Source organism: Hemiscyllium ocellatum (genome assembly GCF_020745735.1).
Source record: "Hemiscyllium ocellatum isolate sHemOce1 chromosome 27 unlocalized genomic scaffold, sHemOce1.pat.X.cur. SUPER_27_unloc_12, whole genome shotgun sequence".
Classification (NCBI taxonomy): Eukaryota; Metazoa; Chordata; class Chondrichthyes; order Orectolobiformes; family Hemiscylliidae; genus Hemiscyllium; species Hemiscyllium ocellatum.
This window is the reverse complement of record NW_026867479.1, coordinates 439605-464485: the sequence shown is the minus strand read 5'-3', so window position 1 is coordinate 464485 and position 24881 is coordinate 439605. Positions and strand designations below refer to the sequence as shown.

Here is a 24881-nt window from a genome sequence, read left to right as displayed (position 1 = left end):
GCCGGTGGGTCAGCAGGTTGGTGGAATGGCTGAAGGCCTTCCCACACTCGGGGCAGCTGAAGGGCCTCTCCCCGGTGTGGACCCGTCAGTGGGTCTGGAGGTTGGAGGCCTGGGTAAAGGCCTTCCCACAGACAGGGCACGGGAATGGCCTCTCCCCAGTGTGGCTGTGCTGATGAGTCTCCAGGGCAGATTGGAAACGGAAGATTTTTTTGCAGTCGCCACACTTCCACAGTTTCTCCACGGGGCAGGATTCCTCTGGTTTCTCCATGGCCGGAGCTTCAGCCACACACAAACGCACGTAGAGACTCTCTCCACCTTGAATTCCTCTTTCCAGGCCAAAAAAACTGCATCAGGCTCCACACTCAGTGCACTGCAATGGTAGGGTCTCTCATCCAGTCCCACTGATAACAAAAAGTGACATTTCAGCCCAACTTTGCAATTATAATTCTGCAAACATACACAAACAAGTCCACGGGAGTGAGTGTGTGTGTGTGTGTGAGACAGAGAGTGTGTGGCGTGTGCATGCATGAAAGAGAGAAAATGTCTATTTCCATCCTGTATGTCTCTACCTATTTGAGAACAGATGCCTTACTTCTGTTGGTGTAAGTATTGTTGTAAATCATAGCTGGGTACTAATAGTTAGATATAAGGGGGCAGAGAATTCCTCAAGTAGGGCAGTATAAGAATCCTGGGAGAGCCCTATTTCTGGTTTACTTCCTAATGAACAAACATTAAACACAAGCACCTACCTATTTATTTCAAATTTGGTTTCATTTTTCTTGTGTGATTCCCTGCTGTGACTACACTGCCTGGATGGTTGACAGGCTGGGAGATTGTGGGTTGGGGCTTGATTGGCTGAATGCTTTATTGTTCCAGAAGGTTAGAAGGGAACAGGGAGATCAACAGTGGACAGAGAAATCAGGACCTGAAATCCGAGGTGACACCAGACTACCCTGTGATCAGTGCTTTCAATAGCAGTGCCAACCCTCCACCTTTACCTAGCTTCCCATTTGAGGTCACCCTCAGTATTCAGGATCCAATCCTTCTCATTCTGAAGCCATGTCTCTGTAGGGAGTGTCAGATCACAATCATTCACTTCAATGTGTGTAGTTAATTCCTTCACTTTTGTCACAATGCAGCACACATTCAGACACACCATTTTTAATTTTAATTTTTGTGATGTTTAGAATCCAGTTTTGATTGCTGGTACATTTACTCCCCTTGTCCCTTTCTATCGTTCTCTGATGTTCATTTCCTACATCACTGCATTACTCACCAGCCTTGATTTGGATTGGCCATAATGTCCATGGATGGTAGGTGGGTTAGCCATGGGAAATGCAGGGTTATAGTTTCGGAGTAATAGAAGCAGGAATAGGCCATTTTGCCCGTCCAGCCTGCTTCACCATTCATTATGATCATGGCTGATCTATCCATTGTCTCCGCTCCTCCTCCCTGCATTGTCCCAACTACCCTTAGTTCCCCTATCATTGCAAAAACCCATCCAACTGTGTCTTGAATATACTTTACAAAGTTGCCTCTACTGCTTCCTTGGGCAGAGAATTCCGAAGATTCACTACACTCCAGGAAAAGCAGTTCCTCCTCATCTCTGTTCTAAATTTACTCCTCCTAATCTTGAGCCTGGTTTCATTCACCAGCAGAAATGACTGGATAGGGTAAAGCTTCATCCCCACAGTGCAATGAATTCCCACTTTCCACAAAAACCTCGGATGTACTACTCACTAGTTGCTGTCTCACAAATGCAAGATTTCATTGTAACTTCTGCTCCCATTAAGGGCAAAACATCTTTGAAAGCTGCTCTGAAACTCCAGCCTTCACAATCACACTTCTGCTTTCACTGAAGAAGATTAGAGTCATACAGCAGGGAAACAGACTGTTTGGTCCAACTTGTTTGGCCAAACAGATATCCTAAATTAATCTACTTCCAATTTGTCTGCATGTGGCTCATATCCCTTGAAATCCTTCCTTTTCATGTACCCATCCAAATGCTTTTTAAAATTCCCCCTCACCTCAAACATATGCCTTCTAGTTTTGGACTCTGGGGAAAAGACCTTGGATATTCACCCTATCCATGCCCCTTACGAATGTCTGTAAGGTCACCCCTCAGCCTCCAATGCTCTAGGGAAAATATCCCCAGCCATTTCAGCCTCTCCCTATAGCTTGAACCCTCCAACTCTGACAGCAGCCTTATAAATCTTTTCCGACCCCTTTCAAAGTTTCACAGCATCTTTCCTATAACAGGGAGACCAGAAATGAATGCAGTCTTCCAAATGTGGACTAACCAATGTCCTACACAGCCACTACATGACCTCCCAATTCCTGTATTCTCTGCTCTGACCAATAAAGGAAAGCATACCAAATGCCTCCTTCACTATCCTGTCTACCGGTGACTCCACTTTCAAGGAACTATGGAACCTGCACTCCAAGGTCTCTTTGTTCTGCAACATCCCCCTTAACTGTGTCAGTCCTGCCTGGATTGCTTGACCAAAATGCAAACCACACACTTCTCTAAACTGAACTGCTATTCCTTGGCCCATCAGCCCACCTGATCAATTCTCATTCATAGTGAACTTTCTTTCCTCTCTTATTCCCTTGAAGTTGAAAATCTCCACCCCACACCCTCTCCCTCCATTCTCAGTTTGCTGACCCTAATCCCTGCTGTAACTCATCCTGAAGGGTCTGCTTCATGCTGATTAACAGGCCCACACTCGGTGGGGGACCTAATTGAAACAAGGAATACTGAACAGCCTGGACAGAGTGGCAGTTGGAAAGGTGTTTCCATTGGTTGGAGGGACTAGAACCAGTGGGCACAGCCTCAGAGTAAAGGGAAGACCTTTCAGAATGGAGGTAAGGAGAAACTTCAGCCAGAGAGTGGTGAATATATGGAATTCACTGCCACAGAAGGCTGTGCAGGCCAGGCCACTGAGGATATTTAAGATTGAGATGGATACGTTCTTGAGTCTCAAGGTGATGGAGGGTTACGGAGATGAAGTGGGAGCATGTGGCTGAGGAACCTATCAGCCATGATTGAATGGCAGAGCAAACCTCGAATGGTCCAATTTCTGCTCTGATGCCTTATGTTCTCTTGCTGTCCTGGACACACACACAGAGCACATCGGAAGCAGGAGTAGACTGTTTGGTCTTTCAAGCCTGCACCAACATCCATCAGATTGTTGGCAGATTCACAACGATCGAGATGAATAGGTTGGGACTTGTTCACTGGATCACAGGAGGTTGAGAGGTGACCTGACAGAGGTGTATAAAATCACGAGGGGTAGATGAGGTGACCGCTGGGTATCCTTTCCCTAAGGTGGGGGTTTCAAGATTAGGCAGCAAATTTGAAGGTGAGAGGAGAAAGATTTTAAAAAGGCTGGGGGGAGGGGCACTTTTCTTTTTACACAGAGTGGTTTGTATGTGGGATGAATGTGGACGCAGGTTGAGTAACAACGTTTAAAAGACATTTCAATAAGTATATGAGTAGGAAAGGTTCAGAGGAATATGGGACAAATGCAGGCAGGTGGGACTAGTTTAGTTTGTGAATATAGTCGGCCTTAGACTAGTTTGACTAAAGGATCTGGTTCTGTTGGTGTCTGACTCTATACTGGTGTTAAATCATTTACTTGCCTTCCCCCAGAAACACCCACTTCTTTGGTGTTCAAAAATCAGACGAACTCAGCCTTGGATAATGTTCAATGATCCCCTAACACAGGGAGACATCCCCACTTCTGAACTCAATTCCTCTCGCTAATGTACCCCTTGCCTTGCTGATTGCTTGCTGCACCTGTCCAGGATAAAGTGAGGACTGCAGATGCTGGAAATCAGAGTCTAGATTAGAGTGGTGCTGGAAAAGCACAGCCGGTCAGGCAGCATCTGAGGAACAGGAAAATCGACATTTCAGGCAAAGGCTCTTCACCTGCACCTGTCTGACAACTGGCAGTGACTGGTGTAGAAGGACGCTGAGGCCCCTTTGCACATCCACATATCATTCCTGATGGAATGCTCGGGACCGAAATGTCGACTCTCCTGGTCCTCGGATGTTGCCTGACCTACTGCCTTTTTCCAGCACCGCACTTTGACTCTAATCTCCAGCATCTGCAGTCCTCACTTTCTCCACATCCCAATATATCACCATTTAAACAATACACCACCTTTCTGCTTTTATTTCCCACAGCAATGGCTATAACTTCACATTGAGATACTGCATTTGCCACGTGTTTGTAAATTGTGGTCTTCTCTACATCGGGAAGACCGAGTGTAAACTTGGGGAACAGCTGGCACGCGATGAACATCCCCCAGAGTTTTGCTGACACCAGTGGGCATGCGTACTGTGTTACTGACACCGGATAACATGCGCAGTATGCTCACTGGGCATGCAGGTGTTCGTGTCAGATTTTAAGAGTCCAAATGCCAAAAGGTAAAAAAGGGGTAGAGCCGCAATTTGTTTTTCCCTGTGGTTCGACACTTCATTACTTTTGCATTCTGTCTGGCTGCTCAACTTTTGTATGTCTTTTCCCCAGGTTGGGGGGGCAAGTCCAGTACTGGAGGGCGCGGGTTTAGGGTGAGAGGGGGAAGGTTTCTGAGTGGTAATCTTTTTGCACAGACAGTGGTGCGTGTCAGCCAGAGGAAGTGGTGGAGGCTAGTACAGTGATAATATTTAGAATGCATCTGGATGGGGATATGAATAGGACAGATTCAGAGGGATAAGGGGTCAAATACTGGCAAATGGGTCACTGGATTAATTCAGGATATCTGGTCGGCACAGGATATCTGGTCGGCATAGACCGAAGGGTATGTTTCTGTGCTCTGTGACACTATTTCTAGATAGTTGGAACAACTTCACTCGGCCATTCACCCCTTACAATCAAGATCAGAGTGGTGCTGGAAATACACAGCAGGTCGGGCAGCATCCAAGGGAGCAGGAAAATCGACGTTTCAGACAAAAGCCTTGAATGCTGCCTGATCTGCTGTGCTTTTCCAGCACCACTCTAATCTCCAGCACCTGCAGTCCCCACTTTCGCCCATTCACCCCTCCCAGCCTCTCCTGAGCTGTGGCCTGACTGCGCTTATTTCAGTGAAATTTTCAGAAAGATTTCAGCAGCTCTTTGAAAAACTTGAATGTGCATTCTGACTTTAATGATGTTTCTGAAGATATCATTTTAGGTATTCTCAATTTTGAAGATCAGCCATTTCTCACCAATCCCGACTCCCAGGTAGAGTCATCATTTTGTGTGTGTGTCCTTTGAAGAGCTTGATCCAGCGGTCAAAGCTGGTTCGAGGCATTAGAAAGGACGGGTGTGGTGGGGGCTGGGGAGAAAAGAGACAGAATGGATGGGGTCAGAGGGAGAGAAAATTGGGGTCAGAGGGTGGGGGTAGAGACAGAGAATGAGTGGGGTTGATAGAGTGATTGGGCAGGGGAGAGAGAATGGACGTGGTGGAGAAGTGGGCGATGGCACAGGGCAGGGTGACACTAGGCACACGGATACACAAGATGGTCACTGAGCCATCAGTTGGCCAACTTGACACACAAGATGGCCGCCGGATCACAATACTGAGAGAAACAGCAGAGCAGATACAGACACTGCCTGGGGGCCACTAGAATGCCAGCACAATGGACTCACAACCCAGGTGATTAGCTTAAGGCGGGTGGGGGAGAGAATACACATGAGTATTGAACACTGCCCGCCGAAGTGTCTGGGTCCAGCCAACACCTCTTATAGAAATGCTAACAGCTTGATACAGACTCAATACCAAATGCTAATAGCCAGGGCTGCAGGAATCCTCCTTCTCAGGAAGAGCAATTAGCGCCCATTACTACAACAATGGATTTCCATGCAGACATTGAAATGGACAATGTCTTCACTGAAACTGACAACGACTGTGCGGAAATTAACAAAGGCTGTGCCTGAACTGACAATGATTGTATCAACTGTCAACGATTCTGCAAGGACTACCATAAACAAATCATGTTACAAAGACAATAATCTCATCCCTGACCGATTGTATCACAAGATGGAAAAAAGTTTCTTGACGTGTGCTCCGGGTCGAGAGAAGTCTCGCAGCTGACACTGTGCTGTTGGTGTCTTTCTCTCCCCGGAGCCCCGGGATTTCCTTGTGCAATAAACTCTGTCATTGAACCGCAATTCTGACTCCGAGCCTGGTGTTTTTCCCCACAACAGGGGAGAGAGAAAGGACGGGGGTGGGGGTGGGGAGAGAGAATGGAGGGTGGGGGAGAGAGAAAGGAGGGTGGTGGAGAGAGAATGGGGAGGGAGAGAGACTAGGGGAAGGGAGGAGAGAATGGAGAATGGGGGGAAGGGACAGAGAATGGGGAGGGGGAGGGGAGAGAGAATGGGGGAAGGGAGAGAGAATGGGGGAGGGTAGAGGGAATGGGGAGGGGAGAGAGAATGCGTGGGTGGGGTAGAGAGAATGGAGAGGAGGGGAGAGAGAATGAGTGTGGGGGGAGAGGGGAGAGAGAATAGGGGTGGGGGAGAGAGAATGGGCGAGGGGAGAGAGAATGGGCGAGGGGACAGAGAATGGGGGAGAGGGTAGAGAGAATGGGGGAAAGGGGAGAGAGAATGGGGGAAATGGGAGAGAGAATGGGGGAAATGGGAGAGAGAATGGGGAGAGGGGAGAGAGAATGGGGGAGAGGAGAGAGAGAATGGGGAAGAGGGGAGAGAATGGGGGAAGGGGAGAGAGAATGGGGGAACGGGAGAGAGAATTGGGGAGGGGAGAGAGAATGGGGAGGGGAGAGTGAATGGGGGAAAGGGAAAGGGGAGGGAGAATGGGGGAAGGGGAGAGAGAATGGGGAAGGGAGAGAGAATGGGGAAGGGGAGAGAGAATGGGGAAGGGAGAGAGAGAATGGGGGGAGGGGAGAGAGAATGGGGAAGGGGAGAGAGAATGGGGGGAGGGGAGAGAGCGTGGGGAAAGGGGAGAGAGAATGGGGAAAGGGGAGAGAGAATGGGGGAGGGGAGAGAGAATGGGGGGATAGGAGAGAGAATGGGGGGATATTATTGTGTATCTTAAGTGTTAAGGTATATCTGGCATATAGAGAGATGGCTTTGGTTGTTGGAGGTCAGTCATCTCAGTTCCAGGACGTCTCTGCAGGAACTCATAGGGTAGTGTCTTAGGCTCAACCATCTTCATCAATGACCTTCCTCCATCATAAGGTCAGAGAGGGAGATATTTGCCAATAATTGCACAATGTTCAGCACAGTTCACAACTCCTCACAAACTGAAGCAGTTCAGTTTGAAATGCAACAAGATCTTAACAATATCCAATGGGCTGATGAGTGGCAAGTAACATGTATGCCATGCCAATGCCAAACAACGATCATCCTCAAAAGAGATAATCTGACCACTGCCCCGTGATATTCAACAGTGTTACTGTCACTAAACACCCCACTATCAACATCATTGGGGTTTACCATTGACCAGAAACTCAACTAGACTAATCACAGACACAATGGCAACAAGAGCAGGCAACAGGTCAGGAATACTGTGGCGAGTGACTGACCTTCTGACTCCCCAAACCCTGTCCATCTTCTACAAAACACAAGTCAGCAGTGTAATGGACTACTCTCCCACCAGCTTGGATGGGTGCAGCTTCAACAACATTCAAAAAGCTTGATACCATCCAGGACAAAGTCGCCTTCTTGATGGGCACCATCCCCACATACATCCACTCCCTCTGCCCACTGTTAAGAAGCAGGAATGTGTACGGTGTACAAGATGTACCACGGAAATTCACCAAAGATCCTTAGAAAACACCTTCCAAACCAACAACCACTTCCATTTAGAAGGACCAGGGCAACAGATAGATTAGATTACTTACAGTGTGGAAACAGGCCGTTCAGCCCAACAAGTCCACACCGACCCGCCGAAGCGCAACCCACCCATACCCCTACATTTACTCCTTACCTAACACTACGGGCAATTTAGCATGACCAATTCACCTGACCCGCATATCTTTGGACTGTGAGAGGAAACCGGAGCACCCGGAGGAAACCCACGCAGACACGGGGAGAACGTGCAAACTCCACACAGTCAGTCGCTGTGAGGCAGCAGTGCTAACCACTGTGCCACCGTGCCACCCACAAATACTTGGGAACACAACCTCTTGCAAGTACCCCTCCAATCCACTCACCATCTTGACTTGGGAAACATATTGCTGTTCCTTCAGTATCCCTGGGTCTATATCCTGGAATTCCCACCCAAAGGACATTGTGGGTCACCATACCATTATGGATCACAGCAGTTGAAGAAAGCGGGTCACCACCACCTTCTCAAGGGGAACTAAATGCTGGCCAGCCAGCGATGCACATGTACCATGAGTAACTTTTAATAAATGATTGAAACAGAGATTTGGAACCCGCAAACTAAAGAAAAATCGAGGTTCAGGTGGAACAGATATCGGGCTTTGATTCTGTCCTGATGTGAGGACAAATAAAGAGTGCTGCACGGACACCGAATTGGAAATTGTGTTTAGAGTTGAATGCCTGCAGTGTTTCACTCAGTGTATCAATCTAATATCGATTAAAGATTAGTTCCTGACATATACGTCACCAACATACGAAAAAGGACGGTTAAGAAGGCATATGGGACGCTTGAGTTCTTCTCTTTAATGGCTGATATACCACCCACAATCCCATGCGATCAGTAAACCGTTCTATTGGCCGTGAGCAGTGCTGATGGTGCGCATGTGTGAAATCGACTTGGGGCCCCGCCTCTCATCGCTCTGATGGACGGGGAGACGAACCTTTGGGAAACCCTGAAGGACCGGAAGGAGCCTGGTCCTACTGCCAATCAGAGCCCTCCTATTGTCTCAATGCGAAGGTTGGACCATGAGCTTCTGAGGCTGCTATTTCTGCTCCTGTCTCTGAATGAAGATTGAGCTTCACCCTGACTGTAAATTCCTTCCTCTGTCCAAGATCTGTGAGCACGGCACTCTCTTTTCTTGCCCCCTTTTCCATTTCTTTTTCCACTGTGGTGTTCAATTGTTGACTTGCAGCAACTGAAAGCAAAGGGAGTGAAACCGGGAGGAGACAGACTCTGGAAATGTTGGTCTGAGTCTGTGTCTCAATTGACAAAATAGACAGGCAGGAGGCTGGAAGAACACAGCAAGCCAGGCAGCATCAGGAGATGGAGAAGTTGACGTTTCGGCTGTATCCCTTCTTCAGGACTGGGGATGGGTATAGGGGGAGATGCAGATAAAGGGGGTGTAAGGGGCAGTGTGGTGAAGTGGGGATAGGTGAAGACAGGCTGAGGGTACGACCTGGTTGGTCAAGGGGAGGAAGGAAACTGGTTGGTGGCAGGGAGGATTGGAAATGAGGGGTCGGGGCTTTGAAGGTAGTTGGGGATGGGAAGTGAGGTTATTTGAAATTGGAGAATGTTGAGTCCTTCGAGTTGTAGGTTGCACAGGCGGGAGATGAGGTGTTGTTCCTCCAAGTTGTGGTTTGGTGTGGTGTGGTAAGGCTGGAGGCCAAAGATGGTCATGTCAGGAATGGAGTGGGAAGGGGAATTAAAATGGATGGTGACTGGGAGGTCCAGTTGGCCTCTGTGGACCCAGCTGCGATGCTCGGCGATACCGTTCCCCAAGTATATGCTCAGTCTCCCCGATGTAGAGAAGACCACCATTGGCAAACACATGGCAAATGCAGTACCACAATGTGAAGTTGGAGCCTTTCTGTGGAAATAAAAGCAGAAAGGCGGTATATTGTTTAATTAGTGATGGATTGGGATGTGGAGAAAGTGAGAACTGCAGATGGTGGAGACCAGAGTCAAAGTGTGGTTCTGGAAAAGCACAGTAGGTCAGGTAGCATCCAAGGAGCAGCACAGTCGACATTTCGGGCACGAGCCCTTTATTAGGAATGATGTGTGGACATACCAAGGGGCCTCAGCGTCCTCCTACACCAGTCACTGCCAGTTGTCAGACAGGTGCAGCAAGCAAGTGTTATATTAGCAAAAGGAATTGAGTTAAGAAGTGAGAATGTCTCGCTGTAGTTAGGGGATCATTGAATATATTCAAGGCTGAGCTCATCTGATTTTAGAACAACAAAGAAGTGGATGTTTATGGAGGAAGGCAAGAAAATTATTTTAAGACCAGTACAGAACAGTTACAGGGTCATACAGCACAGAAACAGACCCTTCAGCCCAACTAGTCCATGCTGACTATATTCACCAACTAAACTAGTCCCACCTAGATTGGCCCAATTCACTCTGAACCTTTCCTATTCATGTACTTATCCAAATGTCTTTTAAATATTGTTACTGTACCTGCATCCACCACTTCCTTTGGACATTTACTCCACACACTAACTACTCTCTGTGTTGAAAAAAAGGTGCCCCTCCAGCCTTTTTGAAATCTTTCTCCTCTCGCCTTCAAATTTGCTGCCTAATCTTGAACCACCCAACCTAGGGAAACAATACCTGGTGGTCACTTCATCTGTCCCCCTCATGATTTTATAAACCTCTGTATGGTCACCTTTCAACCTCCTGTGGTCCATTGAACAAGTCCCAACCTATTCATCTAGATGTCGGCAGAATCACCACCAATCCGTTGAATGTTGGTGCAGATTTGTAAGACCAGATGGCCTACTTCTGCTTCCAATTCTCTCTCACTGTCCAGGACAACAAGAGAACATAATACATCGGAGCAGAAATTTAGGCCATTCAGCCCATCAGGTCTGCTCCATCATTCAATCATGACTGATAAGTTTCTCAATCACATTCTCACACTTTGTCTCCGTAACCCTCCATTGCCTTGATACTCAAGAACGTCTGTATCTCAGTCTTAAATATTCTCCGGGACCTGGCCTCACAGCCTTCTGTGGCAGTGAATGCCATAGAGTCACCACTCTCTGGCTGAAGAAGTTTCTCCTTACCTCCATTCTGAAAGGTCTTCCCTTTACTCTAAGGCTGTGCCCACTGATTCTAATCTCTCCAACCAATGGAAACATCTTCTCAACTTCCACTCTTTCCAGGGTGTTCAAGATTCTGTGTTTCAATTAGACCCTCCCCCTCCCCCCCTCCTGAGTGTGGGCCTGTTAATCAGCATGAAGCAGACCCTTCAGGATGAGGTACAGCAGGGATTAGGGTCAGCAAAGTGAGAATGGGCAGAGTGTGTGTGGGATGGAGATTTTCAGCTTCTGGGGAATAAGAGAGGAAAGCGAGTTCACTATAAATTAGAATTGACTGGATGGGCTGATGGGCCAAGGAGTGACAGATGGAGTTGAATTTGGAGAAATGTCAGGTTTGCATTTTGGTCAAGCAATCCAGGCAGGACTGACACCGTTAAGGGGAGTGTTGCAGAACAAAGAGACCTTGGAGTGCAGGTTCATAGATCTTTGAGAGTGGAGTCACAGGTAAACAGGATAATGAAAAAGGCATTTGGGATGCTTTCTTTTATTGGTCAAAGCATTGAGTAGATGAGTTGGGAGATCATGTTGCAGTTGTACAGGTCATTATTTGGACCAAGTTTGGAATACTGCATTCAGTTCTGGTCTCCCTGCTACAGGAAATGTGTTGTGCAACTTTGAAAGGGATTGGTAAAGATTTGCGAAGCTGTTGCCAGAGTAGGAGGGTTTGAGCTACAGGGAGAGTCTGAATAGACCCGGATATATTCTTGGTCGCCATTCAAAAGTGAGAACTGCAGATGCTGGAGATCAGAGCCATGATTAGAGTGGTGCTGGAAAAGCACAGTAGGTCAAGCAGCATCCTCCTGCCCGAAATGTTGATTTTCTTGCTCCTCGGATGCTGCCTGATCTGCTGTGCTTTTCCAGCACCACTCTAATCATGGCTCTGATCTCCAGCATCTGCAGTTCTCACTTTTGCTGAGCACAGAAACAGACCCTTCAGCCCAACTAGTCCACACTGACTATATTCGCAAACTAAACGAGTCCCACCTGCCAGTGTTTCGCCCGTATCCCTCCGAATCTTTCCTATTCATGTACTTATCCAAATGTCTTTTAAATGTTCATCTCACCTATACCCCTCATGATTTTATAAACCTCTGAAAGGTCAGCTGTGCTCAAGTGAAAGTAGTCCCAGCCTCTGCACCGCTATAGGGAGATCCATATCCAGTCATGATCTGTTCAATGCTGGTGCAGGCTCGAAAGACCAAATAGCCTCCTCCTGCTCCCAATTCTCACCCTGTGTCCTGGACAGGAAGAGACCATCAGACATAGGAGCAGAAACATGACCTCCCAACTCCTGTACTCCTGGAGTGTAAAAAGACATAGCTTTGGCAAATATGGTGAAGGAGAATCCAAAGGGTTTTTACAAATACATTAAGGGCAAAAGGGTAACTAGGGAGAAAATAGGGAGGAGAAAGTGAGGACTACAGATGCTGGAGATCACAGCTGAAAATGTGTTGCGGGAAAAGCGCAGCAGGTCAGGCAGCATCCAAGGAGCAGGAGAAACGACGTTTCGGGCATGAACCCTTCTTCAGAAAGCTTCTTCAGAGAATAGACCCCTCCAAGATCAGCAAGGTGGCCTTTCTGTGGATCCGCAGGAGATGGGGGAGATACTAAACGAGTATTTTGCATCAGTGTTTACTGTGGAGAAGGACATGGAAGATATAGAATGTAGTCAAATAGATGGTGACATCTTGAAAAATGTTCATATTACAGAGGATGTGGTGCTGGATGTCTTGAAATGCATAAATCCCCAGGCCCTGATCATGTGTACCCTAGAACTCTGTGGTAAGCGAGGGAAGTTGCTGAGATTTTGTATCATTGATAGTGACAGGTTAGGTGTCAGAACATGGTGCCACTGTTTAAGAAGGGCAGTAAGGACAAGCCAGGGAACTATCGACCAATAAACCTGATGTTGGTGGTGGGCAAGTTGTTGGAAGGAATCCTGAGGGACAGTATTTACACATTTGGAAAAGCAAGGACTGATTAGGGATCGTCAACATGGCTTTGCACATGGGAAATCATGTCTCATGACCTTGATTGAGTTTTTTGAAGAAATAACAAAGAGGATTGATGAGGATAGAGTGGTGGACGTGATCTATGTGGACTTCAGTAAGGTGTTCGAGGTTAGATCTCGTGGAACACAAGGAGAACTTGCTCGAAGGTAGAAGGCAGAGGGTGGTGGTGGAGGGTAGATTTTCAGACTTGAGGACTGTGGCCAGTGGAGTGCCACAAGGATCGGTGCTGGATTCACTACTTTTCATAATTTACGTAAATTTATTTGATGTGAACGTAGGAGGTATAGTTAGTGAGTTTGCAGATGACACCAAAATTGGAGGTATAGTGGACAGCGAGCAAGGTTACCTCAGATTTGCAACGGGATCTTGATCAGATGGGCCAATGGCTGAGGAGTGGCAGATTGAGTTCAATTTAGATAAATGTGAGGGGCTGCATTTTTGGAAAAGCAAATCAGAGCAGGACTTATACATTTAATGGTAAGGTCCAGGGGTGTGTTACTGAACAAAGAGACCTTGGAGTGCAGGTTCATAGCTCCTTAAAAGTGGAGTTGCAGGTAGATAGGATAGTGAAGAAGGTATGCTTTCCTTTATTGGTCAGAGTGTTGAGTATAGGAGTTGGGAGGTCGTGTTTCAGCTGTATCACACCTCAGTTAAGTCACTTGTGGAATATTGCGTGCAATTCTAGTCTCCTTCCTTTTGGAAGGATGTTGTGAAACTTGAAAGGGTTCAGAAAATTTGAACAAGGATATTGCCAGGGTGGGAGGGTTTGAGCTATAAGGAGAGGCTGAAGAGGATGGAGCTATTTTCGCTGGAGCATCAGAGGCTAAGGGGTAACTGTGTAGAAGTTTATAAAATCATGGACAGGGTAAATTAGACAAAGTCTTTTCCTGGGGCAGGGGAGTCAAGAACTAGAGGACATTAGTTTAATGTGAGGGGGCAAAGATGTAAAGTCCCCCACCATAACCACTGTATTATTCTTACTGATAACTGAAATCTCCTTACAAATCTGTTTCTCAATTTCCCGCTGACTCTTAGCGGGGTATATAATACCATCCCAATAAGGTGATTATCCCTCTCATTTCAGTTCCACCCAAATAACTTTCCTGGATGTATTCCCAACAATATTCTGCTTAAATACAGCTGTAATACCAACCCTTATCAAAAACACCACTCCCCACCTCGCTTGCCCCCTTATCTACCCTTCCTATAGCATTTGTATTGTGGAACATTAAACTCCCAGTCCTGTCCATCACTGAGCCACGTGTCTGTGATTGCTGTCATATCCCATGCCCTGACTTCATCTGCATTTCATGTTAGGCCTCTTGCATTGAAGTAAATTCAGTTCAATTTACCAATCCTAACTTGTTCTCTGCTTTGTCCCTACCTACCCTGACTGCTTGACTCACTCCTTTTCCCAATTGTAAGTAAAAAATGAGGTCTGCAGATGCTGGAGATCACAGCTGCAAATGTGTTGCTGGTCAAAGCACAGCAGGCCAGGCAGCATCTCAGGAATAGAGAATTCGACGTTTCGAGCATAAGCCCTTCATCAGGAATAAGAGAGAGAGAGCCAAGCAGGCTAAGATAAAAGGTAGGGAGGAGGGACTAGGGGGAGGGGCGATGGAGGTGGGATAGGTGGAAGGAGGTCAAGGTGAGGGTGATAGGCCGGAGTGGGGTGGGGGCGGAGAGGTCAGGAAGAGGATTGCAGGTTAGGAGGGCGGTGCTGAGTTGAGGGAACCGACTGAGACAAGGTGGGGGGAGGGGAAATGAGGAAGCTGGAGAAATCTGAATTCATACCTTGTGGTTGGAGGGTTCCCAGGCGGAAGATGAGGCGCTCCTCCTCCAGCCGTCATGTAGTTGTGTTCTGCCGGTGGAGGAGTCCAAGGACCTGCATGTCCTCGGTGGAGTGGGAGGGAGAGTTAAAGTGTTGAGCCACGGGGTGATTGGGTTGGTTGGTTCGGGCGGCCCGGAGGTGTTCTCTGAAGCGTTCCGGAAGTAAGCGGCCTGTCTCATCAATATAGAGGAGGCCACATCGGGTGCAGCGGATGCAATAGATGATGTGTGTGGAGGTACAGGTGAACTTGTGGCGGATATGGAAGGATCCCTTGGGGCCTTGGAGGGAAGTGAGTGTGGAGGTGTGGGCGCAAGTTTTACATTTCCTGCGGTTGCAGGGGAAGGTGCCAGGGGTGGAGGTTGGGTTGGTGGGGGGTGTGGATCTGACGAGGGAGTCACGAAGGGAGTGGTCCTTGCGGAACGCTGATAGGGGAAGGGAGGGAAATATATCCTTGGTGGTGGGGTCCGTTTGGAGGTGGCGGAAATGGCGGCGGATGATACGTTGTATGCGGAGGTTGATGGGGTGGTAGGTGAGAACCAGTGGGGTTCTGTCTTGGTGGCGGTTGGAGGAGCGGGGCTCAAGGGCGGAGGAGCGGGAAGTGGAGGAGATGCGGTGGAGGGCATCGTCGATCACGTCTGGGGGGAATCTGCGGTCCTTGAAGAAGGAGGCCATCTGGGCTGTGCGGTGTTGGAATTGGTCCTCCTGGGAGCAGATGCGGCGGAGACGAAGGAATTGGGAATATGGGATGGCGTTTTTACAGGGGTCAGGGTGGGAGGAGGTGTAGTTCAGGTAGCTGTGGGAGTCAGTCGGTTTATAATAGATGTCTGTGTTGAGTCGGTCGCCCGAGATAGAAATGGAGAGGTCTAGGAAGGGGAGGGAGGAGTCTGAGACAGTCCAGGTGAATTTCAGGTCGGGATGGAAGGTGTTAGTAAAGTTGATGAACTGTTCAACCTCCTCGTGGGAGCACGAGGCAGCGCCGATACAGTCATCGATGTAGCGGAGGAAAAGGTGGGGGGTGGTGCCAGTGTAGTTGCAGAAGATGGACTGTTCCACATGTCCTACGAAGAGGCAGGCATAGCTGGGGCCCATGCGGGTGCCCATGGCAACTCCTTTAGTTTGGAGGAAGTGGGAGGATTGAAAAGAGAAGTTATTCAGGGTGAGGACCAGTTCAGTCAGTCGAAGGAGGGTGTCAGTGGAAGGGTACTGGTTGGTGCGGCGGGAAAGGAAGAAGCGGAGGGCTTTGAGTCCTTCGTGATGGGGGATGGAGGTGTACAGGGACTGGATGTCCATCGTGAAAATAAGGCGTTGGGGACCGGGGAAGCGAAAATCCTGGAGGAGGTGGAGGGCGTGGGTGGTGTCCCAAACGTAGGTGGGGAGTTCTTGGACTAAAGGGGACAGGACCGTGTCGAGGTATTGGGAGATGAGTTCGGTGGGGCAGGAGCAGGCTGAGACAATGGGTCGGCCGGGGCAGGCAGGTTTGTGGATTTTGGGCAGGAGGTAGAAACGGGCGGTGCAGGGTTGTGGGACTTTGAGGTTGGAGGCGGTGGATGGGAGATCCCCTGAGGTGATGAGGTCCTGGATGGTCTGGGAGATGATGGTTTGGTGGTGGGAGGTGGGGTCGTGGTCAAGGGGGCGATAAGAGGAGGCGTCTGCGAGCTGGCGTTTGGCTTCAGCAGTATACAGGTCAGTGCGCCAAACTACCACCGCGCCTCCCTTGTCTGCGGGTTTGATGGTGAGGTTGGGATTGGAGCGGAGGGAGTGGAGGGCTGCACGTTCTGAGGGTGAGAGGTTGGAGTGGGTGAGAGGGGTGGTCAGGTTGAGTCGGTTAATGTCACGGCGGCAGTTGGCTATAAAGAGGTCGAGGGCGGGTAGGAGTTTTCACGGGGTGTCCAGGTGGATGGGGTGTGTTGGAGGCGGGAGAAGGGGTCGTCAGAGGGTGGGCGGGAGTCTTGGTTGTGAAAGTAGGCACGGAGGCGAAGGCGGCGTTTCACGGGGTGTCCAGGTGGATGGGGTGTTTCACGGGATGAGCTTCCTCATTTCCCCTCCCCCCACCTTGTCTCAGTCGGTTCCCTCAACTCAGCACCGCCCTCCTAACCTGCAATCCTCTTCCTGACCTCTCCGCCCCCACCCCACTCCGGCCTATCACCCTCACCTTGACCTCCTTCCACCTATCCCACCTCCATCGCCCCTCCCCCAAGTCCCTCCTCCCTACCTTTTATCTTAGCCTTCTTGGCTCTCTCTCTCTTATTCCTGATGAAGGGCTTATGCTCGAAACGTCGAATTCTCTATTCCTGAGATGCTGCCTGGCCTGCTGTGCTTTGACCAGCAACACATTTGCAGCACCTTTTCCCAATTGTCCCAGTCTCAGATTGATCTCTTTCCTCACTATTCCCACCTAACTAGTTTAAAACCTCATGAGCAGCTCTCACAAATCTCCCTGTCAGTATATTAGTCCCCTTCCAATTCAGGTGCAATCCGTCCTTCTTGTACACGTCACTTCTACCCCAGAAGAGATTCCAACAATCCAAAAATGTGAGCCCTTCTCCCCTGCACAAGGTCCTCAGTCATACATTCATCTTCTCTATCCTCCTATTCCTACCCTCACTAGCTCATAGCACCAAGAGTAACCAGATATTACGACCCTCGACGACCTTCTTATTTCAATTCCTGCCTAATTTTCTTTGACCCTTCAGAATCTCATCTTTTTCCCTTCCGAAGTCATTGGTTCCAGTGTGTACAATGATGACTTGCTTGTCCCTCTCCCCTTTCGGAACATTCTGCACCCTCTCTGAGACATCCTTGATTCTGACACGAGGGAGGCAACACACCATTCTGATTATTCGCCGCTGGCTGAGGAAATGTCTGTCTGTGCATCTGACTAGAGGGTCCCCTGTCACAATCGAACACTTGGACCCCAGCATGCCCCTCATTACATTAGAGCCTGTCTCAATACCAGAAACTTGGCTGTTCATGCCACGTTCCCCTGGGAGTTCATCACCCCATACATTTTTCAAACCAGTATACTTGTTTGAAACGGGGATAGCCACAGAAGATTCCTGCACTAACTGTTTACCTCTCCTACCTTTCCTGGTGTTACTCCATCTATCTGACTGTATCTGCAGCTTTTCTCCCTTCCTATAACTATCTATTGCACCCCCTAGCTCTTGTAAATTCCTCATTGCCTCGAACTATCGCTCCAACAGATCCAGTCGATCTGATAGGATTTGTGACCAAGGACACTTGCTGCAGACAATCCTCAGTAACGTGGAAACTCTCCCTAATCTCCCATTTCCGACAGGAAGGGCATATCGCTATAATAAAGGCCATTTTTGCTCATCCAAAATCTACAGACCCAGACAACAACAATTTCTTTTTGCTCTTAAAAAGACGCGCTCAAGGCTAAGTTAGCACTTATCACTTATACTTTTAAAATTTAATCAAGAGGCATTTTAATAAAACACTATAATCAACAAAACCCATTCTGCTCACTTCTGAACAGGCTGAAAATTGAATAAAAAAGCTACGTTCGAACCCAAAAGAAACCCAACTTTCAGGGGCAGGGGGCGGGCACAACTATCGCCCCGCCCCCTATTGTAACCGAATTCTTGGAGGACTCATCTAGCCACGCCCCCTGAACTGGCGAAGACGTCACTCATCAGGACCCCGCCCCTATACGAGCTGGCGCATGTGCAGTGTAGCTCCCGCAGCCGGACGGCGGCCGAAGGAACAAGGTCCGAAACCGCTGGGTCCAGTAGCGCATTCCGCGTCCGGGGATCCTTCTTCAGAACACGGACAGGCCTCAGAGACATCCCGGGGGAGGTCGCCAGGCCCGAGCGCCAATACCTGGCTCCTGCCCCCGGGGAGAGGAGATGGTGAGACAGGGTAGGATTGGGAACCGCGGGAGGAGGGAGACTGGGGAGTTTATAAACTCCTAGGGGGAGGCCGCAGGCCGCGAATAAAAGCCGCCCAGGCCCAGTGTTTACTTCACCGGGGAAGGAGCTCTCGGGTTGCCCGGGCAACCGACGGCCATCTTTGTGAGGGTCAGGCGGAAGTTGTCTTTGGGCCGGGCTGGCGGGCGGCCATCTTGGTGAAGGCACTGTTCGCCGTCATTTCCGGGATGGAATTCCAACCTCGGGGCAGTCTTTGTGTCAACTAGAATTTCCTCATCTCACTCTCTGGGAGACCTGGCCCTGAGCTCGGTCTGTGTGCCCTTAAGGTAAAAAATGAGGTCTGCAGATGCTGGAGATCACAGCTGCAAATGTGTTGCTGGTCAAAGCACAGCAGGTTAGGCAGCATCTCAGGAATAGAGAATTCTATTCCTGAGATGCTGCCTAACCTGCTGTGCTTTGACCAGCAACACATTTGCAGCTGTGTGCCCTTAAAACAGGAAAAGGAAGTGGGAGACAGGTCCAGAAAAAAAACAACACTTAGATGGGCTGTGAATTTGAGGTGAATTAATGTGATAATTTGTGGCACTGGAACAGGATGTGGGTGTTTCCGAGATGGCAGTGAGCAGGAGGGCATTGACGTGTTGGTGTTAGTTTCAGTTTGTAGACAAGAGAAAAGGGCGAACACCAGGAGTGGAGGAAAGACATGAGGATGGATTTGAACTTCAATGCAGGGGGAGGGATAATATGTAGGATTCGAATTTAATACAGTCAGCAAATAGATAGGAAAAGTGTTCTGTAGAAAGTTGAACTGTCCCCTCAGTCTTTTTTCCATCTTGTGCGCACAGTGATGTCTTTTGGACATTTCTTTTATAGGATGATGCAAGTTTCAGATGGGAAACTCAAGACAAACATCATAGCATGGGAACAGACCCTTCATCCAACTCATCCATGCTAACCAGATATCCCAACCTAATCTAAATCCACTTGCCAGCAGCTAGCCCATATCCCTCTAAACCCTTCCTAGTCATATACCCATCCAGATGCCTTTACATGTTGCAATTGTACTAGCCTCTACCACTTCCTCTGGCAGCTCATTCCACACATGCACCATCCTCTGAGTGAAAAAGTTGTCCCTTGGGTCTCTTTTATATCTTTCCCCTCTCACCCTAAGTCTATGCCCTTTAGTTCTGGATGTCCCCCACCCCAGGGAAAAGACTTTGTCTATTTATCCTATCCGTGATTATGATTTTATAAACCTCTCTATAAGGTCAGTCTCCAATGCTTCAGGGAAAACAGCCCCAGCCTATTCAACTTCACCCTATAGCTCAAATCCTCCAAACCTAGTAACTTTTTGTAAACCTTTTCTGAACCCTTTCAAGTTTCACAACATCCTTCCGATAGGAAGGAGACCAGAATTGCATGCAATATTCCAAAAGTGGCCTAACCAATGTCCTGTACAGCCACAACATGACGTCCTAACTCCATTAATTAATACTCCAACTAATAAAGGAAAGCATGTCAAACACCTTCACTATCCTATCTACCTGCAACTCCACTTTCAAGGAGCTATACACCTGCACTCCAAGGTCACTTTGTTCAGCAACACTCCCTGGGACCTTACCATTAAGTGTATAAGTCCTGCTAAGGTCAGCTCAAGATTTGACAATTGGATGACTTGGGCCATAGTCTGGCGTTTGGATCACCAGGTGCTGGGGATTTGTAAACTTTTAATCCCATCAATTTCCCCCAACACCATTTATACACAACTGCTCATTTCCTTCAGTTCTGCTCTCAATGGACCATGTGTTCCCCAACATTTTGGGGATGTTACTTGTATCCTCCTTTGTGAGGATCAGAGCAATGTATGTGGTGAATTGGTCTGCCATCTCTTTATTCCACATGAGACCTTTGCCTGTTTCTAAGTGTAATTGTTTTCACTAATGCTTTTTTTGCCTCTTCACATCCCCCATTTCCCCTTTTGATCAATCCTTCTGTTGAAACCTGAACTGCTCCCAGTCTTCAGATCTGCTGCTTTATTTTTAGCCAATTTGTACGCCACTTCTTTGGATCCAGTGCGATCCTTAATGTCCCTTGTTAGCTGTGGCTAGGCCACGTTTTGTGTTTTATTTTGTCAGACAGGATGGAACAACTGTTCCTTCTGGTGCTATTTAAATGTTTGTCATTTCTTTCAATAATGTTCCCTCATTTGTTGTAGCCTGTTCTTGTTTCTGCCATTGCTTTAGATTGAAGTCCCCAGTCTCTGAATCAACTGTGTTCCTCTTCATTTTAATGGAATGTTCTCTCACTCAGTTCTTCACTCTTCTACAAGGGGCCTCTCACAGCTACATTGCTGATTATTCCCTTCTCATGGAGGAATTAACACTTTGGAATTAAACCGCCATTATCCAACAGAACCACAGCCACTTCTGCAATATTGTGTCTCCCTCCTATTGGAAGGATGTTGTAAACATGAAAGGGTTCAGAAACGATTTGCTAGGATGTTGCCAGGGTTGGAGGATTTGTGCTATAGAAAGAGGCTCAACAGGCTGGGGCTGTTTTCCCTGGAGCGTTGGAGGCTGAAGTGTGACCTTATAGAGGTTTATAAAATCATGAAGAGCATGGATAGGGTAAATAGGCAAGGTCTTTTCCCTGGGGTGGGGGAGTCCAGAATGTGAGGGTAATTGGTTCAGGGTGGGGGAGAGGGGCAGGTGTAAAACTGACCAAAAGGGCAATTTATTAACCCAGAGGATGGCACAAGTGGTGGAGGAAAGTACAATTACAACATTTAAAAAGGCATCTGAATGGGTATATGAATAGGAAGGGTTTAAATGGAAAATGGCTAATGGGATTTGAATGATTTGTAACATAGACAATTGGTGCAGGAGTAGGCCATTCTGCCCTTTGAGCCTGCACCACCATTCAATACGATCATGGCTGATCATCCTTAATCAGTATCCTGTTCCTGCCTTATTTCCATAACCCTTGATTCCACTATCCTTGAGAGCTCTATCCAACTCTTTCTCAAATGAATCCAGAGACTGGATCTCCACTGCCCTCTGGGGCAGAGCATTCCACACAGCCACCACTCCCTGCTGAAGAAGTTTCTCCTCATCTCTGTCCTAAATGGTCTACCCTGTATTTTTAAGCTATGTCCTCTGGTTTGGCACTCACCCATCAGCGGAAACATGTTTCCTGCCTCTAGCGTGTCCAATCCTTTAATATTCTTATATGTCTCAATCAGATCCCTTCTCAGTTTTCTAAACTCTAGGGTATACAAGCTCAGTCGCTCCAGTCTTTCAGCGTAAGGTAGTCCCGCCATTCCAGGAATTGACCTCGTGAACCTATGCTGCACTTCCTCAATAGCCAGAATGTCTTTCCTCAAATTTGGAGACCAGAACTGCACACAGTACTCCAGGTGTGGTCTCACCAGGGCCCTGTACAGCTGCAGAAGAACCTCTTTGCTTCTATACTCAATCCCTCTTGTTATGAAGGCCAGCATGCTATTAGCCGCCTTCACTACCTACTGTACCTGCATGCTTACCTTCATTGACTGGTGTACAAGAACACCCAGATCTCTTTGTACTGTTTGGTACAGGCGTGTTGGACCAAAGGGTGTTTCTGTGCTTTATGTCTATGACCCTGGCTTTCCAACGATGTTTGCCACGTCTGTATGTTCAGTTTTTCTGTTGTCGGTGTTAATGCCTCGATGTCTCATTTTGTTCCCCCCTTCCCGGGTCGTTAACCATTTTGTGTCTGGTTCTTCCTCAAGAAGCTGCATTGCAGTTTCACCCTGAATTGGCACTTTTTTTTTGCTTCCCAAAATCAGACCTGCTCACTCTCAGCAGTATCCCAGTGTTGTGAAAGATATTACCTTCCGGGTGGAGTTATCCAAAATGCAGAGAGATGTCAGTCTTGGCTTTTTTGCTTTTCAGCCCCTGGAAGATCCTTCAGGAGAATTAGTTAGAGCGGAGTGAGATGGTGCTTTCAGTTTTGTGGAATACAAAAGAGTATTCCGTAGAAAGTAGAATTCCTTGTTCAGAATTTCTACCCTGGACAGACAGTGATGACCTTTGTAATCTCTTTTTACAGAGTATTGGAAAATCTGAAGACGGAAGTTTCAAGGTCAACAGATGAAGGGCTTATGCCCAAAACGTTGACTCTCCTGCTCCTCGGATGCTGCCTGACCTGCTGTGCTTTTCCAGCGCTGCAATTTTCGACTCTGACTCTCCAGCATCTACAGTCTTCACTTTGATGTCAATGTCTGACAGTCACTCAGTCCATCGGGACCGCAACAGTTTTCAACTATGAGTCTGTGAGAAGGAGGAAAGCTTTTTGGTTCTCATTTGAGTACGTTTTCAGCATCAGTGGGATTGGATGAGAGACCCAACTGTTGCAGCGCACTGAATGAGGAGTGTGTAGCAGCTATACGGCCTGGAAAGAGGAATTCACGACGTGTTTGTGCGCGACTGAAGCTTTGGCCATGGAGAAACCCAAGGAATCCCGCCCCATGGAGAAACCATGGAAGTGTGGTGACTGTGGGAAAGGCTTCCGTGCTCCGTCTGCCCTGGAGATTCGTCGGCGCAGTCACACCGGAGAGGGGCCGTTCTTCTGCCCTGAGTGCAGGAAGGCCTTCAGCAATTCCTCCGCCCTGCAGGCCCACCAGCAGGTCCACACAGGGGAGAGGCCGTTCCCCTGCACTGAGTGCGGGAAGATCTTTAGCAATTCCTCCATCCTGCTGAAGCACCGGCGGGTACACACAGGGGAGAGACCCTTCAGCTGCCCTGAGTGCGGGAAGGCCTTTACACAGGCGTCCATCCTGCTGACCCACCGGCGGATCCACACTGGAGAGAGGCCGTTCTCCTGCCCCGAGTGTGGGAAGGGATTTAGTCAGGTGGGCAACTTGCATGTGCACCAGCGGGTCCACACTGGGGAGAAGCCCTTCACGTGCCCTGAATGCGGGAAGGCCTTCAGCTATTCCTCGGACCTGCTGAAGCATCAGCGCGTCCACACCGGGGAGAGGCCCTTCAGTTGCCCCGAGTGCGGGAAAGCCTTCAGCGATTCCTCCGACCTGCTGAAGCACCGAAGGGTCCACACGGGGCAGATGCCCTTCAGCTGCCCCGAGTGCAGGAAGGCCTTTAGCGATTCCTCTGCCCTGGTGAAGCATCGGCGAGTGCACACGGGGGAAAGGCCCTTCAGCTGCCCCGAGTGCGGGAAAAGCTTTGCCCGGGCCTCCAACCTGCTGACCCACCGGCGGATCCACACGGGGGAGAGGCCCTTCAGCTGCCTCGAATGCGGGAAGGGCTTCACCCGCTCTTCCCACCTCCGGAGCCACCAGCGAGTTCACGTGCCATCGCAGGGTGATTGAAGGAGTGACGGCCGAGTGCCATTATCGACTGGACGATCAACCCAGTTCCAGGGATTTCCGGGTTCAATTCCCACCATGACAGATGGTGGAATTGGAATTTGGTCAGAAATCTGGAGTTCAGAATCTAACGGTGAAACCATTTTAGGGGTGTGGGGGTGGAGAAACCCCCATCTGATTCACTCAGTTGTCCCAGCTGCATCCTTTACCCGGTCTGGACTGTACGTGACTCCAGACCCACAGCTGTGCACCCACTCCCGCCCCCCCAAAAAAGCCCCTGGCAAAGGAGCGGGGAGAAACTTACTTGGACACAGGGTATGGGTTGAAATTGCTGAGTGAGGCAATACTTCCTCTGGGTTACGGCTGTACCAAGGATCCAATTACAAAGAGACAACTCCGTGCTGCCCAATATTAAAGGAAGGGAGGGGCGGGGGTCTGTGTGCACTTTGATCTTGAGGTGTTTTTTTAAAAATCTACTATGCTTTCTCTGCCTTTTTGCTGGGGGTGGTGGAATCTGAAGCTGTAACAAAGTTGGGTCACAATAAAGGTTACCTGAAGTTACCCCCTGGCTCAGACTCTCATTGAAAGCTTTGAGCTCCAAGAGGTTTTGTTTTAAAGCTGCTCATTTCTTTCAGCCTCCTGCAGAGTTTCCAATGTCGTGTATCAGATGGAGCAGTGAATGAGGAGCCAGTACCGTTAGAATTTTTTCCGGAGTGCAGAGTGCACCATGTCATTGGCATTGTAAGGTTTCCTGGCAGCACCAGGAGCTGTGGGCTGTGTTCACTGGGAACGATGTGGAAGTGCCGGTGTTGGGCTGGAGTGGATAAAGTGATAAAATTACACAGCACCGGGTTA

At 48.7% G+C, this 24881-nt stretch overlaps 1 protein-coding gene across 1 annotated transcript in view; it reads left to right on the top strand.

Annotated features, from left to right (window-relative positions):
- The window catches only part of LOC132807281 (zinc finger protein 420-like), an 83351-nt gene extending 58764 nt beyond the window's left edge, over positions 1–24587 (top strand). The window contains exon 3 of the mRNA XM_060821553.1: positions 23288–24587. Coding sequence (XP_060677536.1) covers positions 23288–24029 — 742 coding nt within the window. The 3' untranslated portion in view covers positions 24030–24587. The remainder of the gene's footprint in view (positions 1–23287) is intronic.
- The last annotated feature ends 294 nt before the right edge of the window (positions 24588–24881 follow it).